The sequence below is a fragment of the Styela clava genome, chromosome 8 (assembly GCF_964204865.1).
Source record: "Styela clava chromosome 8, kaStyClav1.hap1.2, whole genome shotgun sequence".
In the NCBI taxonomy this organism is placed as follows: domain Eukaryota; kingdom Metazoa; phylum Chordata; class Ascidiacea; order Stolidobranchia; family Styelidae; genus Styela; species Styela clava.
The window spans coordinates 23,459,253-23,469,879 of record NC_135257.1 but is presented as its reverse complement, the minus strand read 5'-3'; the positions used below and the strand labels follow the sequence as shown (position 1 = coordinate 23,469,879).

The 10,627-nt window shown below is 34.3% G+C and overlaps 1 protein-coding gene across 1 annotated transcript; it reads left to right on the top strand.

Moving 5' to 3' along the window:
- The first annotated feature begins 1,609 nt into the window (after nucleotides 1-1,609).
- On the top strand, nucleotides 1,610-8,322 carry LOC120345479 (uncharacterized). The gene is made up of 2 exons (XM_039414938.2): nucleotides 1,610-2,115; nucleotides 4,515-8,322. Exons 1-2 carry the CDS (start codon nucleotides 1,645-1,647, stop codon nucleotides 4,749-4,751), a joined length of 708 nt encoding a protein of 235 aa, XP_039270872.2. The 5' UTR covers nucleotides 1,610-1,644; the 3' UTR covers nucleotides 4,752-8,322.
- The last annotated feature ends 2,305 nt before the right edge of the window (nucleotides 8,323-10,627 follow it).

Sequence of the window (10,627 nt, the reverse complement as noted above, 5' to 3'; positions counted from 1 at the left end):
CCGGAAGCATGTACTTCATCATTAGTTTAGGGATCATGTCCTTGCTTCGAGCAAAATTGTATACCCAAAGGCAGAAAGATATATTGTTGGGAATCAGTAGTCAGTTTTATAACTGTACCGGTAGTCTCTGGAATTATAATAATATTCAATACAAATTTGTTTTAGGACACATTCGAAAAAATCTGAAATAATCATGTCCTATATTTTAATAAATTACGATTCTAGGAATATTTTTATTAATGAATTATCATTTTGAGTCTCACCATGGGACTGCATATTTCAGTACAGCACGCTTTCCAAATTCCAAGAATGTCCCGTCATTTGGTTCAATGAAACAAACACTCTATGTGTCTCACAAACGAGGGGCGTATGGCACAACGGCAGATGCGTCACATCGCGGCATGTTTGCATCAATAATAATCTAATTTAATCGTGGTCGTCACATGACAAAAATTGTCGTTTTTTGCTAAAATCTCTTGAATGCCACGGTAGAATTTTTTTCCTTTGAAGATAGGATTATTTTTCCTGAAGAATTCAATAATGACGTTTCTAGATTGCGCTTTTTTGTAGTTTTTTTGCAATTTCATTTTACTGTATTTTTACCGATATTGAGGGACAACAATCTCCCGAAAGTGTTCATCTGCAATTGGGTTCTCTGAAATGAGACAATGTCTCTCGATCTGTATAGTGTGCTGAACTGTATATAATCTCTAAAAACTGTATGAAATAGAGAATGAATTTACTTTTCTCAGTTGCTGAATGAATTTATTTTCTTAATGTCGAATAGCAGATTGTTGACTTCAAATGTTCTTTGGATCTGTAAAAAATCCAGTTCTTTCAAAAATATTAGCACCATACATTTTGTTAGATATGCTCATACATAGCTGTGTTCAGAGCAAAAGCCATGAGTGCCATATAAAAAGGACATTATTTATATTCGAAACTGTTCAAATGTGTTTTAAATAAGGTAGTAGAATATTTAGTTTGGTTGCTGCAGATAAGTCTCGCTCCAGTGATTTTGGTACTCCTGTAGTATGTGCCCCAGCTTAGGGCATAATTTTATTCCGATTTTCACTGTTTTAGTTCTATTACGAGTTCAGGGACTGTCTGTGTTAGCCAAGTGAATATACGCTCTGCCCATAGGTTTCAGTCCCTTTACACAACTTAATGTAATGTAGGCGAACCAGATTAGTTACATCCATATTGGTACACACACTTCTGGAACACCTTGATTTTCACCATGGTCCTCCGAATGTTACTAAAGTGCTCCAGACCAACCCTTTTCTATAACGCTTTTTCACGTCTCTCACTATGAATAAGGCCAGGTTCAAGCATCAACTGATACAATATGTAAGAAGCAAATACTTTTGACAGAATCCGAATCATTCCATTTGGTATTGCACAATTAATTACATCCTGGGTGTGGGTATGTGCCATCTTGCACACAACTTTCAGTTTAAATTACTATTTTGTGAATGTCAGATTTGATTCAGAGATCAGGAGATGTCTAACCTGCGATGCCAATATTATTAATAAGACTAACGCTTTTAACCCATAGGCCATTGTGCACACAAATATTTTAAAATAAATTCCTTATTCACACAGGTTTTAATTTAGAAAAGTTACTTTTATTTTGACATCATCATGAGGAATAAGCAATATGCGTTTGGATTATGCTTTATGGCTATCGTTACCATCGCTTTATTAGCGGCCAGTATTGGCACCATCGAGTGGGCAATTTTGAAGGTAGTTCCTAACGACAACAACAATGTAACATATTGTGATGTGACAAGAAAAATGGGGTTATTTCGCTTTGAAGATGTTGTAACTTCAACAACGAGTTGCCTCAATTCCGGTCACCTATTGTCAGCGAGTGTTTATGACGAAAATTACCTGATCTTCAATCACGGCCTCTTGCAGGCAGTCATTGCATTTTGTGCTCTCGGAATCATCTGCAATCTCATCACAATGGGTGTAGCATCGTTCAATATCTGTTCGAACCCATATGAGCATTATCTCACACCCATTGCCATGTTGATCTACAATGCTGTCGGACTTGTGTTGTCTCTTGTTGCCGTGATCTTATACACTGTGCTGCTATATGGCGATTTACAGGTAATGACTTCCATTTGGCATCAATAGGTGTATGGATAGGATAGGATTTTACATATTTATCCCAGGGAAGAGGGAAGCCGATAAGACTTGCTCAATCATATGTCGAACCACGGCCTCTTATCAGGTTACCAATCCGTGTCGAGTACGGGAATAGTTAACCAGTTATTTGTTTCAAAAGATTTTGTTATTTTAGAAAAGATTCGAAACAGCCAATTATTGTATTTCTGTCATCCCTGGTTGAATCTATACATGTAGAATGCTGAACCATATCTGGGCCTTGTCTTTACAGATATTTATTAACAACAGATATTTATTACAATATGCTATTATTGTATTTTTTTTTCAACTAGAAAATCAGTGTTCACTGATAGCCCGATGAAAAATTTATTTGCCCCTCCTGTGCCAAGCAGTTAAGATCTTACTATAGTTTGGAGCAGGGCTTGGGAGTCTGAGCCTGGAGCCTTAATAACATTTTTGGGGCAAGCTTTCCCTGTTATGTGGAGACAGATTAGCTCCACATCCATCTTATTATTTTTAAAAATTCATTATCTTCTAATACCACCTTTCTAATTAAAAAATCTATCTTTTTCAGCTTATAAACTTTCATGAATCCCAATTTATAATTTAATTTAAAATCTCAAGTTGAATTTATATATTTAAAACAATAAATTTGAAATCTTATCATCTTTTCGCCGGATGAGAACAGAAGGGTCCCCAGTCACATTTTTGGAAAATTGACTTTTTTCAATAGTTTGGGGTTTTGAGCCATGCTCTACAAGGTGGTGGTCTTGAAATCCTGAATTTTTCAATAATAAAAATTTTAGCTGGACCTAGGATTTTAATATTTTGTAGAAGTTAAGAACAGAATGGGCCTAAGTCCAGCTAAAACTTTTATTATTGAGAAATTTAGGATTCCATGACCACCACCTTGTAGAGCATGGCTCAAAACCCCAAAATATTGAAAAAGATAGTCCTAAGTTTCAATATGATGGGCATGAACATCAGAAATGAAATGTTCGAAACTTACATCCCTAAAAATTTGTTCAGTGCAACTTAGGCCTAAGTCACCTTGTTTTACCTTGCATCCCATACAAAAAATTTCAGAAGTTGTTGAGGACAGAATGGGCCAAAATCCTTTATGGCAGTGGTCGGCAACTTTTTTTCGGTGACGGACCAGTAAAGCCTGACCAAAATTTTGGCGGACCACCTTGTACAGACGTAATAAGCTGATGAAATAAATTATATGTGTTGGAATAAATAGGTTGATATTAAATTCAGAGAATAAAGGTGATGTTATTCAAGTAATGTGTTTCTTACGTTCAGCCTACTGCGATTTTGTAGTTGTCAAATTTAAAAACCCGGCTTCACATAGATGTAAAAATACCTGTAAAGCTTTTTTGCAATGCCGGGGTATTCAGTTAGTAGTATTGCCCAAAAGACTGCCGAAGTACCCTATAAATCGCAAAGACTCTTTTCAACTAATTATTGTTTGAGTTGTTAATCAACTAAACATGTTATTAGGACATTGTCCGTCTTTTGTGTCACGTTTCTGCGGACCGGTAGTGACCTTTCCGCGGACCGGCGATGGGCCGCGGCCCGGTGGTTGCGGACCACTGCTTTATGGGGTTAAAAAAATCAGGAAGGAATTGAAGCTGAAGTGCCAAAAAATATTGATCACAAAAATATTCTCATCCACATTAAATCCAGTGGTTTTTTGCGGTTTTCTCGAAACTCAAAATTGTGATCTAGGCCTGTTCTGTTCTCATCCAGCGTTATGTTGGTTCCCGCTTCCATGAAACTGCATTTGGGCAAATTTTTGGCCGCACTTAAAAACCTTGATGGGAATGGAGCCGGAGCTGGAGTCCAGCTCAGAGGTTAAAAAATGAAGCTTCGGGGCTGGAGCCTTACTTCTTTTCTCAATTTTATGTTGCCCCGCAACCCCTACACGGAACACCAAAAATTTGGAAAGAAACATTGAAATTTTGTAATTGATTTTTTTCGTCATTTATCACAACATCTTTTTGAGGCTTACAGTTTTAAGCCAGCAATCCATTTTGAAGAATGGTTTCTAAAAAATTTGGCCTATGGTGAAATTAAACAGTGTGCAGTAAATTTGAGAATTGACAAATTATGCAGACGGTTAACAATATTGTTGAGAAAAATGACATAATTTCAGACTGTCCGCCTGTTTGTCACTAGTTGGGAGACCCAGAATGGCCAAGATCACCATGGCGACTAATTTAGTCCCAATATCGATTCCTCTTTCTTAGAACACTCAGATTTGATAAACACTGGTTTAAAAGGATAAACTTGTTTGTCATTACATGCACACTTTATCACACTCAGAAGATGGTTGGCGTGGAATTTAATTTTAATAGTTATCTGCTTTCTCTTTTCAGGACCCCCTTGTTGCAGAGTCCCCTGGTTTCCCAGCTACCGGCAACATTTATCAATCTGTGTACGGAGTTGAAAATTCATATTTTGGATTCTCGTTTTTCCTTGTCGTTGTGGCGATCATCACCCAATTAATTGGAATACTTCTCGCTGCGATGTCCGAGCGTAGCGTCGTTGTCAACTGTTTTAAAAAGAAAGAAGAACCAAACAACAATAAAGGCCAGGATGTTATGATGTTCTAAGAACTCAAATTAGCTGTATTGGATGAATTGAACATTCAGAACCAATTAGAGTTTTTCTGTAGAGTATATTCTTAATTTTAGAAACAATTTATAATGTGTTTGTGATTCTGCGCAATGGGTATCAGATGTTGTGCCCCTAGATCAGGTATATTCAAATTCTAAAACCGTAAATAATTACCAGCTTCCATATGTGTATCAGAACTGAGGATGTACATATAGTTCATTCTAAAATTCTATCTTCCTCGTATCGCTATAGCTTTCTAAAACTGCTAAACGATTTATTTTATTTTGGGTTTCAAGCATTTAAAATTATTAGATTCTTTGAAGTAAATTCTTGAATTTAAAAATAATTTAGGAAATTTCCATTTGAAGTATGTAATTCTGCTCAATAACTTCAGATGTTTAGTTTAAAATATATAAATCATGTTTTGACATAAAATGGTTCAAAATCTGAAATAGACCTGACTTTTAGGGTTCTGTAATTATGACTCCCAATTTTATTGAGAAGTTTGAATTTAGCTAATCCTTTCCAAATTTGAAAATACATCTCCTGTTCTAGTACTTGTAGAAAATGCTAAACTAAGAAGACCTTTGCTTGCACATATGACTGATTCAGCATTCCATGATCTGTTTATCTGCCTTCGTGATTGAATTTTAGTATTTTTATTTTTCAGCGGTTCTTCAATTTGTACTGACATAAGGTTGGCATTTCTTGTTTCTGTTTGCTTATTCCGAGCATTTTCCATCACCAAATTCAATTATGGAGAAATTTTTACTGATCTGTTTGAATTTCTCTATTGGGCATTTAATGTATAAAATATTTTGTGTAAGTAAGTTATTGTTACCATGACAACTCAGTTTTAGAATCCTTGATGTTCCACTTCTTATTTCATTTTAATTTTCAATTTCTGCGTACCATTCTTCATATTTCCGTTTTTAAAACTTTAGAGAGTATTCCACTATTGGTGCTAATTTTTTAATATTTTATCAAGTGCAAAAGTCTCACTGTAGTTTTTAATCACTGTAGTACAAAAAATCATTACTAATCATTTTCATAATCATGACTCGTTAATTTTTGTCTCTGATAATATTTTATGTACCTATACTTGTTTCAATATATTATTTGACAATGTTGCAATCTGCTGCATGCGGCAACGTTATTAAAAGTAGCTTTCCCAAATCTGATTTAACCCTGGCTGAGCTAATTGCGTTGCGGTAAATCCAGATTAGCTTATGTCAAATTTTAAGCTTTTGTGAAAATCACTTTTTTATAATATAAAAATTCATAAACCTGAAAATGACCATCAGGTACTACATAAAATTTGAACTAAAACTCTGTAGCCTATATAGTTTTAAACTCTAGCAGTCCCTGGTCCATAACAACAGAAGATCAAAAAGTTTAATCTAAAAAATGTTACATATGCTACTTTGCTTTTACTGTGGCTTCGGCGATATATATTGTTTGCCACTGGCAATGATACCTGCAAAGTTTCAAAATTGTTATCAAGTGAACAAGTTTCACTGTAGCTTTAATTCTTTATATTCCTATCCTGTTAATCAATGTTTTATTTTGCTATTTATAATGGTCGAACTCTGTGAAATGTTCAGATTAAACTAAATTCAAAATAATGCTTTTCAAAACGGTAAGAATTGAAATAATCAACCTTTATCAATCAAACTTAACATTAAATGATTAAAATTATGTCTCATTTGGAGTATTTGGCATACAATGATTTTCTATTCAATTGAGTATCTGTGGGATTAAATACTTTTCCTTCTTCCAGCTATGCCTTGCTGCCAGTGGAAACATGAAATACAAGGATTTTGTAATAGAATAAATGAGCTTTCGTATGTGATTTTGCCGTCTAATGAGGCGGTGGGAATTGGTTCAATATAATGTAAGATTTGTCATGGGGTGATGGTTTCTCTGTTGAATGGACAAATATAGCGATGATTAACTTTCCGAATAAATTGTATTTTTATTCATTCAAATCCTCTCATGAAATGTAAATAATTATGTGGCAATATTAGAATCACAATATCAGTATGGCCCACAGTTGCGTAATTTACCTACCATTCCTTGATTTTACCTTCATTTCTAAGTTTCTAATTTCATCATTTTAGCGATGTAGTTTTTTTTTTTTTGCTTAAGTAATTATGTCTGTGCTGTCATCAATAATATTATTCCACTATCTTTCGAATTTGTTATGTTATTGAAGTAAATAGCTGATTTTATGGTATAGTTTGGTATATTTCCTGTTCTAAAGTTGATTGTTTTTGTGTCAGTGTAATGAAGTTTTTGAATCTTGGGAAAACAATGCGTGATAATCATGATCCTGGTCAGAGACGAATATTATTAGAGTACAATGAGTTAATATTCTGTTTTTGAAATTATTTGGATAAACTTGGTCAGTAAAGTCTCGATATTTTTTTTTAAATTGCTCGATATCATATATTGTTTTAGCCCTCACAAATAGCTTAAATGAGGTAAAAATAGTTACTGATTAAAAAACAACAAACCTGTTTAAGTTATATAGAGAACTGACTTCATAACAAAATTGAAATTGTGAAGGAACTTTATGGATACCCTGTATTTCCCTTCTAGAAATTGAATGGATACTGACAGAAAGTTTTGAAATCTCCAGAAAACAACGAACTCATAATTCCAGCTAATGTCATAGTACCCAGGAATTTCTGAACCAAATTGAAAAATATTATTTTATTGGATTTGAAATTTTTTATTAATAATATTGTAAATCTTGGGATTTTAGAGAAAATTCTTTATTAGAAATTTATTTTTAGTAATTATAGCTTACAGCTGAACTGATTTCTATATTTTATTATTTTCCGAGTATTCACTTACAGACAGTCAGACTAACACAAATTTCAGAATCTCCAGTAAATATTGCCATAATTCTAGAATTGTGTCCCATTGTCAGCGATTCCCAAACAAAATTAAATATCATAACAAAGAATTTGAAATTTGTTATATTAAATATAGTATTTTTCCAAAGTTGTGGGCAGAACCAAACGAATTGGTTTATTTTTTTTTCAAATCTCAAATTAATTTTTCTCCAGATAGTGACACCTAATCCAATCCCATCACCCTATCCCCAGTCTACACTCTTTGGTAGAATACCATGTCTATTCTCTAGCTGTAAGTTTTTGTCAATATTTTGTGCACTGCTAACCTTTGCATTCCAGACTATTTGATTTAGAATATATTTGATATTTCACATTAGAAATTATTATTTTATTAAGTATGTATTATAATAGCAAGGTATTGGGTCTTAATCATGTCTGATTTAACCAGGGCTGTTGAGTATGGAATGAATTACACTCAACTTCAAGGTCTTAGCCTAGCCAGCATCTCCCAACCTGAAGAAGGGCCACAATCCTAGGAGTACTCTTCCCTTTACAAGAAAGCTCACCATTCTTCATAGTTCCATTGCTCGATAAGTTTATTTCACATTGTGTTTTCACTTTGTTGAGCATGAATTGTTTGAACTTATGGGATTTGGAATCTATCAATCAAAATAGCACTCTAAGTACCAATGTAATAGTAAACATGGCCATGAGTGCTAAATTGCCTTGGAAGGGGGCCACGAGCAATAAAAGATTGGGAACCACTGTATTAGCTTTTAAGGGGGATGTCTGCGACTCTAAGTTGAATGACAAAAATTTTGACTCAAGACCTCAGCAAAAATAAAATTTGGGCAAAATCTTTGGTGAATGCAAGTTTTTTTAGAATGCTTAGTCATAGCTATTTGAGTGTCAAATGGAAATTTTGATTATCACTACTGTGGTCTAAAATTCTAATTCCCTTCTACGGAGAATACCGAATTTTTGATCTCGAGGGAGGTTTGAAAATTGTCCAAAAATCTAGCGTAATTTTCAAAATTTGATAATGCTAAAAAGTGAAATATGACATTTATTAGTTTAGTTCATACATAGCTCAATTAATGGAAATCTCCACAATGTATTTTCTAAACTCGATAATATTTTATTATTGTGCTAAATTCTATATTCTAATGTGTCTGAGTTTGCCTATGTAGTTGATCCAATATGGATTAGCCATTAAACAAATCACCTATCACAAGAAATTAGTTTCACATTTTCAAGAGCAAACACTCAATATTTGCCGATGTAATTAGGCATATCATGCCAAGTGTGGGGTGTTGATGATTTCATCACATTTTATCTACGGACCAAAATTGGTAAATTTCATAAGCTAGTAAAATATATTAAGGTGTGGTAATGTGACGTTTTCGCATTGACATTACAAAGTGTAAACACATTTGCTCATTGTTCAATCACCAGTATTTTTAAAGTTTATTCCAAGTATTCAGAGACCTACCCCGACCTGTGGAACCTTTTTCGTTACAATGCAACTGTATTGGACCACTCAGTGGTAAATTTATAAATTCTCTTGAATAATTAAAGAGTGCGATTGTATGTCTGGGGCAATATATCAGATAAAATAATATTTTGTGACTCCATATGCTACCAAGCGCTGTGGTGCGGACATCAGATTTAGATTTTCAATTGTGATAAGCAAAGACAAAAATTTTTGACTGAAAATCAAAAGTTGGCCAATCATACTGAGTTGAAGCTTTTGCGTCAAATTCGGTGGGGTGAGAGTACGACTGTTGCTACCATCACATTTATTTGTCTCAAATTCCAATGTGATCTTTCATTTCATGCCTTAATGTAAATCTAGCAAATACTGATGTATGGGAGGCAGAAATGAAACAAAGCTCACAGTATTTCCATTATATATTGATGGAATTTAACAAACTTGTTATCAAATCCGTTTGTACTTCATTTCAGCTTATTTTGTTGGCAATTATATTTCAATTGTCAGTTTGAAATCTTATTATTTGGAATGGTGTATGTATGCTTCAGTGAAATAATTTTATTTCACATATATTGATTTTATATTTATTTCTGTTACGGGTTGTGCTTCTGCCCTTTTCCAGTGTCTCGCCAATCTCATTAGTCTCGCTTGAGTTCACCATGAGTTAGTTTCCATTACTTTTGAGTAGGGAACGTGACCTTACTTTGAGTTAATTTTCACAAAAAGCTACTCATGACTGATTTTGTAATGTCTGGTACAACAGAGGTTGAAATGAACTCTCAGTTATATATTTATGGCACAAGATTAAGGTTGGCGGCCTTTTCGTCCGGTTACCAGTCTATGTCCGGTATGAGATTAGTTAGCCAGTTATTTATTTTGGACTTTGGTGGTTGGGTACATTGGTAGATACAAAATTATTCTCTTTTTGGTAGCATTCATAGAGGTAAGACTCCAGCAATCACTGTCGATTTCTCGCTTCGTTTCAATTTTGTATTAAAGTAGTAGCTCCTTATAAAACTGTTCAATCACATAGCTGTTTAGACCGGGGGTGTGCAAAGTGCGTCCCCCGGGCCAAATGTTTGGCCCGCGGAGAAGTGTCAATTTAGAAGGGTGTGCGGCTTGTGAAACGAGTTTTTAATTTAGTTTAATCTGGTTCCCTTCGCGTTGCTAAGTTTATATCCGAGTCCAATTCATTGTATATGAATGGCGTTACAACCTAACAGCAAAGAGAACAACGCGATTCACAAAGCTATTGAAAGAAAGTGCAGAGCAAACGCTAGTAAGTCAGTAAAAACGGGCAATTGGAAAGCAGTTTAAAAAAAATTAATATCAAAAGATACGAAATCTGAATGAGTTTTGGTTCCAGCCTATCAGTTGATTTTGTCCAAGTCTAATCTAGAATAAGATTTGACAGCAAATTATTTGGAAATGAATCCTGGCGATTTTTACCGAAAATATCTCAACCAAGATAACTTATACATTTGAAAAAAGTCATGGCTTCGAATATGACACTTTTCGG